This window comes from Lissotriton helveticus, chromosome 6 (assembly GCF_964261635.1).
Source record: "Lissotriton helveticus chromosome 6, aLisHel1.1, whole genome shotgun sequence".
Lineage (NCBI taxonomy): Eukaryota > Metazoa > Chordata > Amphibia > Caudata > Salamandridae > Lissotriton > Lissotriton helveticus.
Window position 1 is genome coordinate 1,368,969,980 of NC_136067.1, and position 20,397 is coordinate 1,368,990,376.

Below are 20,397 nucleotides of genomic sequence, written 5' to 3' on the forward strand. Positions count from 1 at the left end.
TTTACAGTACTTTTTTACTCTCACCACATCATCTTTTTATCATCAAGCTCATCCTCCATTTTCTTGCCCCCCTACTCCTAGCTGAATGTAACTCCCAAGTCGGTCAGAACTCCTTCTCACCAAACCCATGAACTCCATTCTGTCCATGCTTATTGTTTGCCTTTTGGTCTCTGCCTCTGTCCTAAAGAGATGTGCATTACAGGACATGTAGCCCTTCCACTTCTGTGTTCAATGACTTGCAGAGTACACCTAAAACCTACCCATTTATCAGTCCCCTGCTTTCCTCATTTCAGTTTTCCTGCACCTGGCCTTTACTTCTGCACTGAGATCGCCCTCTCTTGCTTTTCCACAGACTCTAAAGAGGACATTCCTCTGTCCAAGTAGATAGAAGGAATCAGTCATGGCTTTGGTACTTAATGAGTTGCTTCATTGATATTGTTCTAGACAATGTGGCTTAGCGAGGCAGACCCTACTAGCCCTTGAATTTGACACAATCGTCCACTGTGTCATCAATGAAAGGTTTGCTGATGTGGATCTCTCTAGAACCACATCAATCTGATTCAGATTTCTTTTTCCGGCCCTTTTTTGTTTTTTCCTCTGTTTCATTGTAGTTGCCAGGACTTCTGCTGTGGCGCCTCATGAGATTTTTCTCAAATCCCCCCCACCCCCCCTCCCCCATGGGTTTCTTTGTTTATTTAAGATATTTGTCTTATTAGATTTGTTATTTATGTATCTAATACTTGTGCTCAATCATGTTGAAGGATGGTGATGAAGCAAAATGTTGCCCGCCCTTGGAAAAATTCCTGCGGATGCCCATGAGGCCGGGGTGGGCCTAAGGTGGCACACTTGCAAGGGGGCATCTTTCATGCCGTGGCCTGACTGTTACGCATTGGTGCGGGCCCCAAGTTGGAGGGCTGACTGCGGGGCCCTGGGCAGCGGCCCACGCTGCCCATGCCTAGCGCCGTCCCTGCTAACAGCGATCAACATAGGACAGAGCCTGAAGAACTGACCCGTCTTTTCACCAGGACCCAGATTTGGCAAACGCCCTTGTGTACCTCTGCTCCTTGGGGTTAGTCCTGAAACTCTGGGATACCGATCTATTGCAACATGAGTCGTAGAGGTTGATTACAACTTGGACGGATCTAAACTTGACCCGCAAGCTCTACTTGTGTTCTCACACTAAAATTCCATCTGCCGCCTCCTACGCCTCATGAAGGCCTTCAACGCTTTGCATTATGAACACGCCAAACTCTTTAAACAGCGCAGTAACTTCTGTCCAGCTTGAGAGGTATGTCATGCTTACGACTGGTAATCTCCATAGATCACTGGTCCACTTCCCCCACCATCGAGGGCCATCGCCAAGTAGACTCTGCCTAATGACATAATGAATAGTAGAGGTGGGAAAACCGCTGAAGGCACAAGACAGGTGCCTGGCTCTGGCTCTGGCTCTGGCTCTGCTTAAAGTTCATCTTTGACCCCCGAGCCTGCATGTGGATTCTGCTCACCCCCCAGATCGTCCTTAAGTCTCAAACTACCCTACTACCCCTCTCCCCCACCTACTGCAGGAGGGGCGATGCAGCATTACGCCGTTGCTAAGACCATCCGACCTGCTGCCCGACCCCCAGGAGGTCATGAAAAAAGCAAAAAGTCAGCACAGCTCCCTCTGAAAGTCCCTTTGCAATTGAGCTCTGCAATTCACTTTTGTGGATGTTAAGGCCTAGATCTGGGAGAGCAGGCCCAGACCTTTGCTGTGTTAATGTGTGTATTTACCTTTCCTGGAGGCGGTGGGCCTCGCCCTGAATCTCATCGAACCAGTTGCTGTGTTAAACCAGGGGGTGGGAATGATATCAGTAGATAATAACCCTGACTTCCCTTAACTTTTTCATTGTTTCCAGACAGAAGACTTCTTGTGTCATCTTGATTTAAAATGTAATTTTATTAAAGCAAATGCACTGCTATAGCGCCTCAAAACTTTAAACAAAAAGCAGTATCCTCTAATGCAAAATCGGAGCGAGAAAGAGATACCTATCCAGCTGCTGAATTGCACAACATTAAAGCAGGAAAACTTGGTTGACTACCAGCTTCCCCACTTGCTGAAGTTGTGTGATCTTAGTCAAATACTTTATTTCACTATTAAAGTGCACCGAAGAGCCCTGCAGTGCTCTGTGTCACATATAAATACCTATTGTGATGTAGGGCAATACTATATATTGGAGAAATGGCACATTTACCTAGGGGATGGGACTTACTAACCCACAGGTACAGAAATGTCTTGGAAAGACACGCTTTCTAGTGTGATCATATTTACATTCCACACTAGGGTTCACATGGAAAATATGTATTGCTTTTTTTCATTCTAAATTTACCATTTTCCATGGCCACAACAGCTCAGCAGTCAAAGGTGATACAGTAAATACTTGTTTCCCCCCTTTGAAGCAATAATTGTTTTCTATGTGAAACCTAATGTGAAATTACATATATGATAACCAAGGCACTAATCCACCTGCACTTTGTAAGTATACATGTTGTTAATTAACTGTACTTTTTTTTATTAGTTGCATTTTTGTATAGTGTGTCTTTGTGTGTGCGGGTTTGTGTCCATTGCTTATTGGTTTCCGTGTATGTGGTTTCCTTTGTGCATTTGCTAGTTTGTTTCTGTTGCTTATTGGTTTCCCTGAGTGAGAGATTGTGATTGTGTGTGCGCATGTTTGGAGTGAGCCTCACTCTTGTTTCTTGTTGACTGCATAGAAGCTTCCATTTTAAATCATTCGGTATGCTTGCAGCAGCCTTTGTCCTCCACTTTTCTTGCAATCCTGACAAGCACCGAATATATCAGCTCACTGAGTTGTACATATTTTATTTCATTTATGCTGCCTGCATGAATCACCCTCTTGCAAGCGATGCAATTAATAAATCATGACACTGAAACTGCTGCACGATTAAGTGTTCATGTTAAAAGGTGTCTGAGGCTTACGTGTTCTAATCATTTGCAAAAAAGTGTGCTGGTTAATATTGAGATTGTGCTGAAAAAAAGGAACACAATTACGAAATTCGCTGGGTGCTCCGTCGTGAGAAACATCCTTTACAACGGAACCGTTACAACGCGGTACCGTTACAACGCAGGATAGGGGATAGTTTAATTTAATATCCAACACCTTCCCTACTATCCACGGGGACTGGAGTTGGAATAGTAAATTAAACTATTCATTATCCAGCACCCCCCAATGCAAGTCGTTGTAACGACTTGCGTTGTTGAACCTGCGTCGTAAAGGTACGCGTTGTAACGGTACGCGTTTTACCGTCATACATCCCTCCATCGTGCACCATTATGCTGATGACAGGGTGCACATCTCTTCATACCTCTTTCCAAACAATCACGAATGATGAATTCACTGGGGCTGTGGTGGTGCTCAGTGTGAACCAGATTCACAAGGGAAGGCAGGCTGCAAATGATGCATTCCCTGACAGCCCTGAGAGACCCACAATGACCTTATGAAAATCCTAGAAATGGGCTAATCTCCTGAACATTCAAAAACTTGAGTAGTGCATGTGAAATATCAGTCAAAAGAAAGGAAGAAAGTCTACAGTCACCTCACAGTAAGTCTTCTTGTCATCTCAGTATTGCAGTCTCTTCGGTGGCAGAATTCTTATAAAATGCATTTGTGATGTGCAGCTTTTCACCTTTTGTGATGCACAAGTTATTTCACATTTGTTAATGTGGTGCCGCACACCATTGCAGCTGTGTGCGGGGGCTTTTCCTCAAATCATAGCTCAGAGTGATGTATGTAGGGAGGGGTGTATGTGCCTTCATAATAGGCCCTATTTCCTTTTCATTTAAGTTGTGAGAGACCGGTCTCTTAAGGGTTGTCCCCTCCACACACGCACTCTCTCTCTCTCGCTGGTCTTCACAGATGGTAGGATCTCTGCCTCTCCCCCGGGCCTTTAGGGTTAGCCTTCCATCCCTATGTGTGTCATGGGGCTTCCTTTGTGTAGTGTCATTCAGTTTGCTCCAGCCTCGCAACCATCTAGTGTGTGTGTGTGGAGGGGGGGGGGGGGGGGGGGTTGATTTGAAATCCAAAAACTAATGCAGATCTGCTTTTATTTGAAATCCAAAAACTAATGCGGATCTGCTTTTTCTCTGTTGCTAAGCTCGTGATTCAACTTCGGTTAAAGTGTGGAATGTCCTTTTGGAAGACATTCCCTCTCGTTTTATTGCATGGTTTACTTGGGACATCATTAACTACTTGGGACGTGGGGGTGTAATGTGTAATCTATAACACAATGCACCGATGGGGTCCAACTGGGATCCAAGTACAGCATTCTTGAACTGCAGAAAACATAGTTTGCTGGGTGAGGTTGGCAGGGGGCAAAACCGTTCATAAAATAAACTTGGACAAGTGGTGTAGCAAATGCGAAATGGGGCCTTCTGGAAGCAAGGAACCCCCCTCCCTTGGCCCACTGGCTGGGTTGTGAACTAAAACCGGTTTCAACAGGAAACTGGGCCCCGGCGCCACTGCACTTGCTACACCATTGCCTCCTACTTCCCTGATGGGAACTTCCGTGTGGGGGTGCTAGGAGGGGGGTGTACACATTTGTTTCTGGAAATGTATGCCCTTTACACAGCACCCGTCAAATACTTCACTTCCACTTAGGCTGCTCTCCACCTTCCTTCCTTCCTAACAGACGCTTCATCACTCTCTCCTTCTCTTCCTACACTCCTTTCACTTTTCCTTACCTCATCTTCTTTACTTACATTACCTCAACCCCACTCTCTTCTTCTCATACTCCCTCTTTCTCGTTCACTAATTCCTTCTTTTGTCTCAAAGTCCTTGCATTTTCTTCCTTCCTTAAACCTCTGCATACACAAACTACCTATCCCTCATTCTTACTTTATATCTATTTTATACAGCTCTCACCCCTATCTATTCACCATACCATCTATTTACAATACACAAATACACTACACACTTCCACACAGTGGCGGCTGGTGACATTTGAAAGTGGTAGGGCGTAACATGTATGGATAAGTGACCTGTGGTGAGCCTGCTGGGCCCTTTCAAATGGTGCACCTTGAAAACAGATCCCGACAACCAAGGCTGCACTAAAAGTGAGTGTAAAAGGCAGTTTAGGACTCTGCCGTATCATGTTTCTCAGTAAACATTAATCTAAACCTCCACAGCAAAAGTATGGGTAAAAATTAGATCTCTTCATACATATCAAGCAACAGCCTGGTGGTTAAGAAACCCAAAATACCATAAGAAAAATCAAATACTGTGCTGTCACAAAGCCTTCACCTTACTTTCCTCTGCATAATATGATGGTTAAGTGGAATCTAACCGGGAAGTGCGGATCTCTCTCTGACCCCCACCCTTTGGCTGTTTTATGTTCCACTGTGGCTCGTGCAAGAATGATTCATAATGCGGTCTTCGAAACTGGTCATTCTTTCATAATTTCAAGATCTTCTACATCATGTGTCTGCTGCTAAAGCCTCGATTTGACATCATTGACACAGAAAATTATAGATTACTTGCAAATCTATGTTCTTTGGCAACATTTCTTGAAAAGGCAGCACCGCTTTAGGTTTCTCTGTGTCCAACAGCACGATAGGAAGTTAGGGCCACGGTTTCACAAGATGAACCCTACCCTGAAAGATCCTGCCCCATCCTAAACACACGGCATTTGTTAGATAAACTGAACCCCTCCTGAAGCGCGCGAACCCTGCCCCAGTGTGCGCACATCTGATACGGCGTGCTCGTCAAGTCTTGCTTTCAAAGGACGGGGTTTGCGCGGAGGTTTCATTATCAGGCCTGGTCCTGGAAGTGCCATTAAGGTGCGCCAGGAGACAACATGCCAGCTCCACTGCACACCCTCACCGCGCAAGCTAAGCAAAACACATGTTTGGCAAATAAATATAAAAAACTTACTTTGGCTTCCCGCGCTGACTCCCGACTCGAGTCCCGTCCCGAGACTGCAGACTCCCGCCGTCCTGGATTTAGAATGCCGCAGCTGCGTCTGACGTGGTCGTGTGGGCTCTTGTCGTCACTGAAGGCTGCAGGCAGCCTCACCTCCCCTCCATGGCAGCCGGCGCTGATTGGTTCTGCCGGCTGCCCTAACAACGTCATTTTTCCTGGTCTGCATCCTGCAGAACGGAGAGTGGGAGGTGGCTTGGGGGGAGCGGCTTGCCCACTGTTGCTAATACTGTCTGTTTGGACAGCCTCTCAGGCTGTCCAAACAGTCTGTATTAACAAGAGTGGGCAAGCCGCTCCCCCAAGCCACTCCCCCCTGCCCTGAGGCTCGAGTACAAGGAAGTTCCTTCTGTTCTGCTGACTGCTTTCTCGCCGTGCGAGAAGGGCAGGCAGAAACAAATGGTAGTTATAAATAAATAACTACCATTGGTTCCTGCCTTCTTCTCGCACGGCGAGAAAGCAGGGGAGGCGGCGCCCAAACGCCCCCATGGTAGAACCGCCACTGCTTCCACAGCACACAATTCCACAACTAACAATTCCAATTCAAACCACATAATGCCACTACAAACAACAATAATAATGATCAGTAGTTAGGGAGGAGGAATATCTGTCCATTCAGTTCCCCTTTAGTAATTTAAGAATCAATAGTGGAATGGACACTTGTAACCGTATACCTTTGGTTACTTAAAAACCCTCATCAACGCGGTGTACGGAACGTGCCAAGCGGTGTATCTTTTTCTCCACTCTCCACTCGCGTTAAGGCATAGTCATTGGGTTTATTAAGTGGTGATATGCCAGCCTCAACCCAGAGGCAACCTCTGGTACTGCACGGTAGTGACCAGAAATCGTGACTCGCCCAAAAACAAAAATTAAAAAACAGAGCTGTTCTTTCCAAAGTGCTTTAATTTAACTCAAAACAGGTCTATTGTTAAAAGATAGTGGGATATGATACTAGATCATGTAACTGGATCCAATCATACCACTTAGTGTTTTGTCGACATGTTTCTGCCCATCCCTGCCCAGCCGGGTCTATGGGGCATTCATCAGGACAATTTTAAAATAAATTACTTGCACTTTTTGTGTAGTATTGATAAAGTGGATATCATTTGTTTACCACATGATTTCGTTGACAAGGTGTCTTCTACCTTGCTGACTACGGTAAATTAACTTCTTCGGGCCGGCAGGGCAGAGCAAGCACAAGCGGCAAAAATTTTGCAGAACGCAGCCTGCCGGGCCCGAAGAAGTTAATTTACCGTAGTCAGCAAGGTAGAAGACACCTTGTCAACGAAATCATGTGGTAAACGAATGATATCCACTTTATCAATACTACACAAAAAGTGTAAGTAATTTATTTTAAAATTGTCCTGATGAATGCCCCATAGACCCGGCTGGGCAGGGATGGGCAGAAACATGTCGACAAAACACTAAGTGGTATGATTGGATCCAGTTACATGATCTAGTATCATATCCCACTATCTTTTAACAATAGACCTGTTTTGAGTTAAATTAAAGCACTTTGGAAAGAACAGCTCTGTTTTTTAATTTTTGTTTTTGGGCGAGTCACGATTTCTGGTCACTACCGTGCAGTACCAGAGGTTGCCTCTGGGTTGAGGCTGGCATACCACCACTTAATAAACCCAATGACTATGCCATACGCGAGTGGAGAGCGGAGAAAAAGATACACCGCTTGGCACGTTCCGTACACCGCGTTGATGGGGGTTTTTAAGTAACCAAAGGTACACGGTTACAAGTGTCCATTCCACTATTGATTCTTGCACTACAAACAACATACATCCACTCCACTCATAAAAACTAAACATACATTTTTTTTAAATCATTTACAACGCCAAGAACTCAAACATCCACAAATTGCAAATGCCTGTTATATTATGCTTCCCATCATACATGACAACATTTAAAGACACACTCTTCAATCGTGTACGTTTGATGCAACAATGAAATAAAAATTAAATACAACGTTATTATTATATCTGCAAAGCCACCGAAATGAATGTAAGGTACACCAATACACCCCAATGGCATTAACAACATATTTCCCTGAAATAGTTATAATCGCCTATTCCGACTTGGTCACAAATTGGGACAATAAGAAAGGCCTTTTAGGGTTAACAAATGAATGGCTCTGATAATCATTTTCCAGCCCCGGGTTGCCCTTGCAGCGTCATAGGGATTCTTGGAGCAGCTGCAGCAGCAGCGCGGCGCGCGCTGACGCCGCCTCGCGCAGTCACCGGTGAGGAATGCGAGCCATCCGGTTGTGTTTGCTCTCTGCGTGGCGGGACTGACGTTGGCGCGAGAGCTCTTTTCACAATTGTCCACTCCCATTGGATATCAATGCCCGGCGCGTGCCCTGTGTTAGGAGCCACCGACCACTTAATTATTTTTTCCGAGAACAAAGTGAACCCTCCACTGTAGGAAGAGGCGCCGGCAAGTACAGACACCACGCTGGGAGAAAAACGATTATTATTACCGAGTTTGGACTCTTTCCTTTTGGCTGTGGCTTAACCTCCCTGCCTAGACCTGCTTCTTCACTCTGCTCTGGATGCACTTCTCCCTTGTTACCACCAGGGGGCAGCAGACGACCATGCACCTGCACAGAGCGGCCAAGGAAGGGGCGAGTGCCCGGAGTGCTCAGTAACTGGAAAGAAGGGCTCCGGGAGTAGCATAAATCAGGAGGTGGAGGGAAGGGAGCCCGCTGTCCCCTCCTCTCCGACGCGGAAACGCCCAGGCGGGTGGAAGTAAACAGGGCTGAGGGAGCAGCCACCTGGAGCCCCGGAGAAGGAAGTGGCGCGCACCTGAGCCCCACGCCGGGGCAGGCGGGAGCCATGGCGCTCAGCAAGGGGCTGAAGGTGTGGGTGAAGCCGGAGCCGGGCTGCCACAGCGTGCTGCTGGAGTCCCGCAGCCGCCAGGACTGCCTGCTCTTCGAGTCCGGCACGCTGGCGCAGCTCAGTGAGTACATGCACGTGCACCGGGCTCTGGGAACTGGGTGCTTTTTACGGGAAGTGTGGGATTCCGGTTAGCGTTGAAACCTAGTCTCGTGTGGCCAGGGCACCGTGTTCCAGTCCCGGCGCCTTCGAGTCATTCATGTCAGGTGTGTCAGTTCAATTGGTTAAGTAGAAGCAGCTGAGAACTACAACTCCCAGAATGCATGAGTTTGACAGCTGAAAGCCTAGGTTTCCCCGTGCCATGTAGTTAGGCGAGCCAGCGTATCATTCAGGTGCATGAGCATTTCATACAGAGGCATCTGGAAGATGCCCTTGAATTGCAACTGATGGTCGAATAGACATTCGACCATCAGTTGCAGTTCAAGGGCATGCGCATGTCAATCGCGGGGTTGGCGTGGGGGTGCCACACAGGAGCATAAGCAGGGTCATGGCATTTAAAGGAAGGTATTCCATATTAATAGATACAGGACATGCATTGGAGGGGCGAGAGCAAGCACGTGCCTATCCTGCTGGGATATAGGTGTGCTGTGGAGTGACATGGCTTGCATTACAGGGGCTTGTGACAGTGCACGTGCACAGACTTTGGCAGGTATTAAAGAAGCACGTGGGTGGGGGCCTGCGCCTGTATCGCGTATTATAGGTTCTGCGTATATATAGACCATACTTGACCCTGATGACACATGGGTCGTGCTTCCCAGCACTCCTCAGAGGAGCTGCTTCCTTTTCTGCGCGTGCGAGGCTGTGTGACTCTGATTTCAGGTGAAGACCCCAGCACATATTTTCCTGGGGGTTCTGATTTATGGTACTTTGACCCATTAACAATGGAGAGAAGAGTGGACAAGAATAACTAGTCAGAGAAAGATAGGAAAACAGTAACAAAGTAAGAAAACAGGGATGAGCAAGCAGACGTAATGCCAATAGTTCTGGCTTCTAAGTAATGTTATATGGTGGTAATTTGATGCGTTACAAACCAGACAAAATCCAAGTAGGTTAATGACTGCTCTCTTCCCATCTGTGCAGCCAGGGGTAAACTCCCTATAAATTATCTAAGACATTTTAATAGAATTCTGTTGTATCTTAGCATGGACCAAGTTACTACACATTCCAATGGCATATGTGTGCCCCTGAAGATTCAAATTTAGGAAGCTGTATAAAATATACAAAATAACCACAACTACATGGAGGACAAGCACTTTTTGTGGAAGCACACAACTCCTGCCCAATCAGAACATTCACTCCTAGCACCCAACATTTGGGCGGAGGCAAAGCCCCTCTCTAGTGATGCTCACATAAGTGTCTGTCGAAAAGCTGCGCTGTCAAGCCAGGTCATGAAAAGAACTGCAAGATTGATTGTAAGGGACCGGAAGTGTACAGTGACGAAAGAAAGAGGCATGAGGTGGCATCAAGACTATGCAGGGTTGGTATTTGGAAACTTCGGTATTTAATTATTAATGTATTTCACAATGAATCACTGCTTAGGAGGCAGGGCCTCCCCTAGGAACGGTTTGTGTTACACACGGATGGCAAAACATCTCCCCAACAGCTGGCTGTGCGGAGATAGTAAGGATACATACACCAGGGCTGGGCCTTTATAGGGCTGCTATCGTACTGAGTGTACGTGCGCTATGAATTCGTGATTAACATTCATCGTTCTCCCAGTAACAGTAATGTCATTTGTGAGGTTGTACGTCAGTGATTTAATCAAGTAAATGGCTGGTCATTTCACAAGTGTGCACAGAGGTATTGTTACTGGACTGCTGCCATCCACAGCTGCACACTTGAGCCCAACTCTCAAAGAAATAACATTTGATGCACACCTGCCTATAGCATCTCTCACTTAAACTCATTGGCTTCTAATCTGCCCCCAGGGCATGCTTGAACCTTCTGGTATTCCTTGAAGATCAGCATAACTTCACTAATATTGTGAAATTTAAATAAATATTTATGAAGTGTAACTCTGATCGATTTTCTGACCCAGTAAGAAAATAATTGACTCATACCTCACAATGCTTTAATATTTAGTTCACATTTTTGTGAATATATAGAATTTATCTAATGCTTGAATTAACCAAATAACCCCCTGAAGAGAACACTGACCTGTTTTTCTATTTTATTTCATTTTTTTAAAATTGTTTATATGTTTTCTTCTAGGAATTATTTTATATGTGTGCCTGTTAATACAAATAAGTTTAATTGGTATATACATACTCATCCCATTTTTATTCCCTCGCTGCTCTTCCTTGCTTTGCCCGTGGACTTGTTCCTTATGAGTTTGGATGTTGATAGAGCAACAAAGTAACGAATTGTCTGTTAAATCATTACCGAAGAAAACACCTTGTTTGATGTATTGTTTGCAGCAGACCCCTTGGGGATACAGTGTTACCTGGGTTTCCTCGACTCTCCTCTTACTACAAAACGAAAGCATTCTAACCTTTCAGTAAACGTTCTGCTAACAGTTTAGTCCCTCAGGTTAAGGAGTGAATAGGTGAAGCATGATACATCTCATTTGTGAGCAAAAGGGAGCGGAAGAGGACAAAAATATCGCTGGTGCTGTAAAAGAGGTCAAATCCTTTCAGCTAGTCTCCTGCCAATAAGCAGGGACAAAAGAAAACACCTTGCGAAATGCGCCGAGAAGCGAAGGATTACACGTGTTCGAGTGAGGGAACCTTGGTCAGACCTGAGCGGCGCCTAAAGTAGCCAACGGAGGGCCTAATCGGGGTAATCGCATAATGTGAGCCCTGAAAATGCTAAGAAAGTGCTAATTTAGAATTGTTTTCTGCCACACTTTAGGGCTTATTGGTGTGTTAACAAGTTGAAATCTGGAGCAGCGCTATTTTACCACATTAGTCAGTAGGAAATGGCATGTGTATTTGTAAATCAAATGATGAGGGCCAGGTCACGAAAGTTTTTTATGCTTTCATCTTTAGGCACCTGACGAAGGGAGAAAAAATCCCCCAAAATGCATTGGGCGTTCGACACGTGAAATGGACTGATTTTTGTTTTGAAGTGATACACCTAAACATTATGCTCCTTGAGTTTTCTGATGTTATGAATTTTTGATGAACAGATTAATCAAAATAGATACATCTTGTTCTGATTAGAATTTGCATTTAATGTATGTAGTAAAATGATTGATTGTGTACCAAAATATTGCATTATAGTGGTGCACACCTTGTCCAGATCACTTTCGTGACCTTGCCCTCATCATTTGATTTACTAGAATTATCCTCTAAAATAATTCTTTAGGTATACACACTGATCGAGCTAGATTGATAAATATTTGGTTGAGTATTTTTAAAGAGGAGTGCGTAACCAACACCTTTTCATAAATGTGTATTTGTAAAGCACACGTATTGCCCATGGGTATCAAGGGGCTGAATAACAGATGTTTATTGTCACCCAGCGTATTAGAGATGGCGGTCTCCAGTTGGCTTGCACCTTTGTCCAAATAGGGAGTCTTCCTTGTAGTCAGGATAAGGGGGATACCCTTCTAAAATAACCCCTGCTCACCTCCTTGGTAGCTTGGCATGGGCAGTCAGGTTTATCTCAGAGGAAATGTGTAAAGCATTTGCACATAACACACAGTAATACAGTGAAAACACTACAAAAGGACACCACATCAGTTTTAGAAAAAGAACCAATATTTATCTGTGCAAACAAGACAAAAATGATAAAGTCCAACATATAATCATCAAAATCTGTATTCTGCAGGAATAACCTTAGAAATGCAGTTCCTTCAAGTCTGTAGCTCCGTCCCGAGCTACTGCAGTGCTGAAAACGGCCAAATCCAACTGGGTCAAAAGCACCACCCAAAAGAAAAGGCAGGCAAAACCGAGTAGACGAATGGCAGGTTCCCCAGGGGGTACAGAGAAGCGGCTCCTGTGGGATTATTCAGCAACCTCTCAGACATACCAGGAGGAGGACTCGGCGGGCTCTTCTAAGCACAGCGCCCCATTTGATCTCTTGTTTAACATGCTGAAGCAAATGCAGGCTGAGGCCAGATCAGTGAGCCGGAAAGCAAGACAGGACTCTAAAAAAATTCAATTGACTTTATAGAAAACAAATAAGCTCTATGATGACCTAGTAGGGAGAGTAACAGAGGTGGAAGAGAGAACGGGCAAGCTTGAAGATGATCTTGGGAACTGGCAATCTTTTAAGTCAACACAGGAAAAGCTTTCGGAAGACCTCCAGTGGAAAATGGAGGACTTCGAAAATCGTCAAAGGCGCAACAATGTTAGACTTCTGGGTGTGGCTGAGGGGCTGGAGGGGCAAGACACCAGGCACTTTGTGGTAAATTTACTTGAGGGTGCATTTCCGGAGTCCCAGTGGCAGTGGGACAAGGAGATTCAGAGGGCACATAGGTTCCCCTTTACGCAGAGGAAGGCGCAAGGAGCAGAAGGAGGTAGTCATGCATCTCTCTCCAGAGCTATTCTAGTATACGTAGGGAACTTTTTATTACAACAAGAAATTATCGACAAGGCAAGGCCTGACAGGAAGAGATCTTTTGAGGGTACTACATTCTTTGCCAGGCCAGATTTTTGTCATGTGACAATTGAGAGAAGGAGGAGGTTGAGGCAGATGATCTCGCAATTTCAGGCTCTGGGATCAGAGGCCTATTTACTATTTCCTGCCAAATTGAAAGTAGTAACGAATGGGAGAGTTAGAATGTTTTTATCACAGATCAAGGCAAAGCAATATATGGAAGAATTGAAAAAATAGGAGGTACAAGGAATAGTCTGAATTGCATTGCTGGCTGGGTAGTGAAGTAGCATCACCAAGAGCAGTACTAAGAGGCATGTGGGGCTTGGTAGGGTAGCGTTATCAGGTGAGGTGGGGGGTTATTAACTGATGAGTGGTGATGGGGGAGGGGTGCGACTGTTGCAGCCCAGAAACGGTCACATATAGGTCATTTCTGACCTATTTCCCTGTAGTGGGGGGGTGGGTAGAGGTGGGAGGGCAAGGCAAGGGCGGGGGCTGGGGGTTTTAAAATGGTTAAAATTGTTGGTTTTTCTGGTGTCATAACACACATTTTCACTGAGTTTCGGTTACAGTACAAGCAGTACAGGCAATGCATAAAGAAAGCAGAATGTTGTTTTTATATTCTTTATACCTTTTCTATTGTAGGATGGTTTATGAGCAGAGACATGTTTGACGTTTTTTAATGTCTTGCAAGATTCTTTCAATTAATGTATGCGGCCTCAATGATGCTAATAAGAGAGTAAAAGTTGCGGGATTGTTGAGAGCTCTCCATCTAGATTTGGTATGTCTCCAGGAGACCCATATTGAGGCTATGCAAATATACCTTTTGGAGCAGTTAGGATTTGCAGTACTAGCAGCCAGTAACAAGGAACTAGGACTAGAGGGGTGGCAATTTTGGGGAGGAATAGAGATGTGGTGTTACACAGGAAGAAGGAGGACCAATGGGGTAGATGGGCCATAGTGGAAATATGCTTGAAAGGGGTGAGGTTTACTTTGGTTACAATATATGGCTCCACCGATGATGATCCTGATGTTTGGCAGTTTATGGATGTAGAACTTGCCCAGTGGCCAGAACCCATTGTATGCTGTGGGGACTTCAACATTCATGATCCTGAAAGCTCTTTTACAATGCCGGGGGGTAGATATGTAGGGAGGAAGAAAAAGACATAGAGTGCATTAGCCAATATGGCTCAACATAATTCTTTAGCTGACCCATGGGTGAAGCAACATCCTTTTTTGGATGGCAGTACTTTTTTTTCTGCCCCCTCACAAAATTTTGGTCAGATTGGATTACTTTTTAGTTTCTAACTCTTTAATCCCTTGTGTGCAAGTGGAAAAACAACCTAGGATTATTTCAGACCACAGCCCCCTGGTGTTAATATTTAATATCCCTAGGGCTCAGAGTAGGAACACACAGTGGACTTTTGAACGTGTCCTACTAAAATATGGGGCTTATCAGAAGCATATGGAAGCCTGGATAAAGTTTTTCTGGGATATAAATAGAGGCTCGGCATCTCCAGGGGCGGTTTGGGACTGCTTCAAGGCCGGCATAAGAGGGGAGACGATGAGTTATGTGTTGGCAAAACGAAAAAGGGAAAGAAATAAAATTGAAGAAATCCGACAAAGGCTAACTGTAGAGGAAGGAAAATTAGTTATAGCTATAAGACAGAATGTCTCATTGGAGCCCTTCCTGCTTAAAATTATAGCCCTCAAAGGGGATGCTATAGAAGGTTTCAGTAGTAAAGCAGCTGAGAATTATTTGGTTAAAAAGCAGGAAGCGTATGAACTGAGTGAGAGTGTTGGCCACATCTTGGCAGTGAGATCCAGGCAGCGGACAGCTGCAACCGATATAAAGGAGATCTTAGATTCACAGGGGGCTTCTGTTATAGAGCCAGACCAGATAAGGGAAGTCTTCAGGAAATTGTATGATGATTTATATTCCCTGGGTGATGCTATAAGCCAAAATGAGATAGATAGTTATCTTTGCGATATTCTCTCCCCTTCTTTGTCCCCTGAGGAGAAGGAGGCCTTAGATGCCCCACTGCGTTTGGAGGAGCTGATTGGAGCCTTGGGTAGCCTCCCCTCAGGGAAAGCAACTGGGCCAGACCAAATCCCGGTTGAATTTTATAAAGTGTTTCAAAATGTTTTGTTGGTCGACATGTTTGACATTATGATACACACACAACGGGGTGGCCTACCTCCAGAGTCCTGGGGCGGTGCAGATATTATTGTCATTGCAAAAAAAGGGAAGCCCGCAACACTTCCTGGTTCATACAGACCTATCACTCTGATGAACTCAGACGTTAAAATATATTAAAAATGTTTGGCAAAAAGACTTGCAGGGAGCATTGAACATTTGGTAAGCTCATCACAACACGGTTTTATACCTGGGAAGGGCACGACCCAGCATGTCAGAATGGTTGTCACTGTGTTTGATGCTGCAGGGGGCCTGGGCGACCCTGTCGCGGCACTCTTTTTAGACGCCGAAAAGGCCTTTGACAGGGTCGCCTGGGAATTCCTATGTGCAGTACTGAGGTGTAGCGGTATTGGTGAAGGTTTTATAACAGCCATACAAGCACTGTATAACAATCCCACCGCAAAGATTAGAGTGAACAGGGGGCATTCAGAGGCATTTAAAATTCTAAGGGGGACGAGGCAAGGGTGTCCATCATCCCCACTACTCTTTGCACTATATCTGGAGCCACTACTACGTAGATTAGAAAGAAATGAACGAATTCCACCAATGAAATTGAACGGCCACACAGTTAAATCTTTGGCTTACGCCGACGACGTGGCTATACTAACTCCGGATCCAGATTTAGCTATTAGGGAGGTGGAAACAGAAGCCCATCTGTTTGGCCAAGTCTCGGGCTATAGCTTCAATAAGTCCAAGACGCAAATTGTTAGGAACCACTTCACTAGGTGCTTTGACAGCAGGGTGGTCGGTTCTGCAACATATTTGGGGATTTTAATTTCCGCGAACTTGGACACCGTGGTTGAGATGAATATGGCTCCGTTACTGGCTAAAGTTAAAAAAGATTTAGAGAGGATGAATAATTTGCATCTTTCTTTAGTAGGGTGCACCAATGTTTTAAAAATGATGATTTTACCTAAGTTTCTTTATTTATTTAGATCAATTCCCCTGTTTTTTGAGGCCAAATGGTTTAATATGTTGGAAGGCACCCTAAATGGGTTTATATGGGCTCATGGAAGAACCCGGAGGGCGTACAGATTTATATCTCTACCAAGAGAAAGAGGGGGTTGGGGCGCGCCAGATTTTAGGTTGTATTATTTGGCGGCTGCATTGCAATATATGCAGGGATTGATTGGAGGGAGTGGTCTGCTACAGAAAATAACAACTATGTCCTCAGAAATATATGCAGTAGTATTAGGGCAAGTGACAGAAAATTGCTTCTTATATCACACTGAGTTAGGTCACTTTAGAAGGAAACAATCAAAGACTATTAGTGCTGCTCTTAAAATATGGAATGCTTTTCTGAAAAAGTCGGGCCTGGGCTGATACAACAGGTATATTAAATTATATAATAACAAATCCTTTCATCCAGAAATCTTTTCTGACTCTGTAATGTCTGCCTAGTCATAGTCATAGTCATAGATTCTTATATAGCGCACGTATCACCAAAAAGGTCTCAAGGCGCTTAGCAGGGAGAGACAGCAACCATGAATTAAAGGAAGTGACACAGGTTAATTAGGAAATAGCCATGTTTTCAGACCCTTCCGAAATACCGAGTGATTGGATATGGATGACAGATGAAGGGGCAGTTTGTTCCAGAGTAGGGGGGCTATATAGGAAAAAGCCCGACAGCCGTTTCTCGTGGTTCTGGCCCTTGGCTGGACCAGGAGGCATTTAGAACTAGATCTTAAAAGTCTGGGAGGATTATACCAAACCAATTTATTTGCTAGGTAGGAAGGACCAATTCCCATAAGAAGCTTATGAACGATACTAAGTATCTTAAAGTGACTTCTTTGGCGCACCGGGAGCCACTAGGCAGGGCTGATGACCTGGGGGACAGGCCAAGCACCAAACGAGCTGCGGCATTCTGAACCGTTTGTAGCTTGGTCAACAGGCCTTCATTTATAGAGGAAAACAGAGCATTACCATAGTCTAAACGACTGATAATGAGCCCCTGAATCAAAGGTTTCCTAGACTCAAGGGGAAGCCACTTAAATATTTTACGCAGCCTGCGTAGGATGCCATAGCAGGTACGGGACACAAGATTGATGTGAGACTTCATAGAAAGGGTAGATTCAATCACGATTCCCAGATCACGTACCACCTCCTTAGTCCCATTTCTGGCGGCCACCAATCTTGTGACCATATCTGCTTGGCTTTACCAAACAGCACTATTTCTGTCTTGCTGCAGTTCAGTTGGAGTTTATTGGTACTCATCCAGTCCTTAATCGCGATCATGCATTTCTGGAATCTGGAACGGGTATCGAGAAAGTCCAAACTGCAGGTAATCAACACCTGAGTGTCGTCTGCATAAGACACTGTTGAAAACCCAAAAGATTTTATTATGTTGGCTAGGGGGGTAAGATAAAGATTAAAAAGCAAAGGACTTAGGATAGATCCCTGAGGGACTCCTACAGAGAGGGGTATCCTACTGGATTCGAGGGTGCCAACCTTTACATAGGTGAGCCGGTCTGCAAGATAACTCTCAAACCAAGCACGGGCTTTGCCTCTGACACCAATCTCCCACAGTCGTTGACAGAGAATGCTGTGGGAGACGGTGTCAAAGGCAGCCGATAAATCCAATAGGATAAGGACAGCAGACTCACCCCTGTCAAGAGTGAGACGAATGTTGTCCATTACCTCCATCACAGCAGTCTCGGTCCCGTGGGCAGGGCGGAACCCTGACTGGAAGGGATCAAAGAGACCCTGTTCCTCTATAAAAGTTGAAACTCGCTTATTAACAAGATGTTCCAGTACCTTCCCGAAGTAAGGCAGAAGCGAGATCGGCCTATAATTGGACAAAATGGTAGGGTCACTATTGATTTTTTTTTAGAATAGGCTTAATCTGGGCCACCTTCCAACAACTGGGAAACGAGGCTGAATTAAAAGAGGCATTGAAAATGTTGGTAAGGGGGCCAACCAGTGACGGAAAGATCTTATCACACTTACGCGGGACCAAGGCATCTGTGGGGGAACCAGATTTCACCTTCATAAAAGCTTCTAATACTTCCGCCGTGGTGGTCGGCTCAAACTCCACTATGGATGGAGACTCAATGTGGGAGGGGGAAGAGAGGTGGTGGGGAGAGATTTCACCAATTTGACGGATATCTGGTTTAAGGACAGCAAATGTTGAGTATTTTATTATCAAAATAGACTGCAAGTAAGTCAACCCACTGAGCAGTGGGCAAAAATGCCGGCTGCTCCACCTGTAGAGAAGTAAACTCATTAACTATTTTATATAGTTCTTTACTCGAGTGGGCGGCTTTATTAATCCTTAGGGCAAGATAAGCGGTTTTTACATTTTTTATGTTTTTTAAGTATTTAGCATGAACCCGTTTATAGTTCAACCAATTTTCAGGTGTTCCAGTCTTTCTCCACAGTCTTTCCGCCGACCTACTCGCGGATTTATCCGCTTTGAGTTCATCCGTGAACCAAGGCGAAGCTGTTGATTTCACCTTGACTGTGGTTTCAGGTATAATGGTGTCCAGAGTGCCCCTAATCGAAGCTTCTAGTTGGGCTACAGTTGAATTGATGTTTGTGATAAGGGGGTTAGGGGGTATAAAAACAGAAGAAAATGCTTCTGGGGTCAGCTTCCGCCAGGGCCGTATTAGTTTAGTGTCCGAGCAAGCGGAGGGCCTGGAGTCAGTTGGTATACAAAAACTAAACTTGACAAGGTGGTGGTCAGTCCAAGTCCTAGGCAATGGAGGCTCACAATTAAGGCTCGGAAAATTAGAAAAGATCAGATCGAGAGTGTGCCCCGCCTGATGTGTAGGTCCAGTAACTCTTTGAAATAATGATAGCGTTTCTAAGGTAGAAATTAGGTGGCAGGTATCTTCATCATGGAGAGCTTCTGCGTGAAAATTAAAATCGCCTACCAGGATAAAATTATCTGTAGCCAGTACATGAGAGGCTATCCTGTCAAGAAGAACATTGACAAATTTGGTCTTGTTTCTCGGGGGTCTGTAAACTAAGGCAGCCCTACCCAGTGACGTTTTAATATACAGGATATTAACTATTAACATTTCAAGCATAGGATTGACAAAATAGTCGAGTAGGGTGATAGAGATAGGGGATCTGGCTGCCTGGGAGGTTAAAGGGATTAGACAGATAGGCGACTTAAGGAATCAGGAGGGAATAATACAGTTTGGGGACCTTGTAAGTAAATATAGAGTAGACAGAAGAGATTTTTTTTAAAGTATTTGCAGGTCAGGAGTTTCTTGAGTAACAAACAGGGGGGCACAGCGGGATATAATTGTAACGATTTCATGGAGAATATAATTAGTGGTGGGGAGTCTACGATCAGGACAGGATACGCGTCTTTAGTAAGTGGCAAACTGGATGACATGGTTAAAATTAGCAGTAAGTGGACAGAGAAACTAGAGGCTGAACCTGAAGCCTTTAAGGAGTCATTGGATCTGGGCCGCACTATCTTGTGTTCAGCCCCCCTTCAATCCCAGCACTATAAGACTTTATATTCACTCTATCACACGCCAGCGAGGATTGCTAAATGGGGGGGTTCTGAGGGGACGACTTGTCCTAGGTGCAATTCCCCTGATGCAGATATCGTTCACATGTTCGCTACCTGTCCACAGCTTCATACCTTAATTAAAGATATAGAGGGTTTCCTGGATAGGTCATTAGGGATACAGATAATTTTAACCCCGATCTGGATTTTGTTGGGAATTGGACCAGAAGGAAGTAATTTTGTACAGTCTGACTTTGTTTGTCGTCATGGCAGTATACAGATTAACGCTAGCAAGGGCTTGGCTTGACAAGACCCCCCGCTAATGCAAAC

General features: G+C 44.9%; 1 protein-coding gene across 1 annotated transcript in view; it reads left to right on the forward strand.

The window, feature by feature from the left end:
- Window positions 1-8,363: 8,363 nt before the first annotated feature.
- SYNJ2 (synaptojanin 2) overlaps window positions 8,364-20,397 on the forward strand; it is a 724,073-nt gene continuing 712,039 nt past the window's right edge. The window contains exon 1 of the mRNA XM_078649121.1: window positions 8,364-8,933. Coding sequence (XP_078505247.1) covers window positions 8,810-8,933 — 124 coding nt within the window. The 5' untranslated portion in view covers window positions 8,364-8,809. The remainder of the gene's footprint in view (window positions 8,934-20,397) is intronic.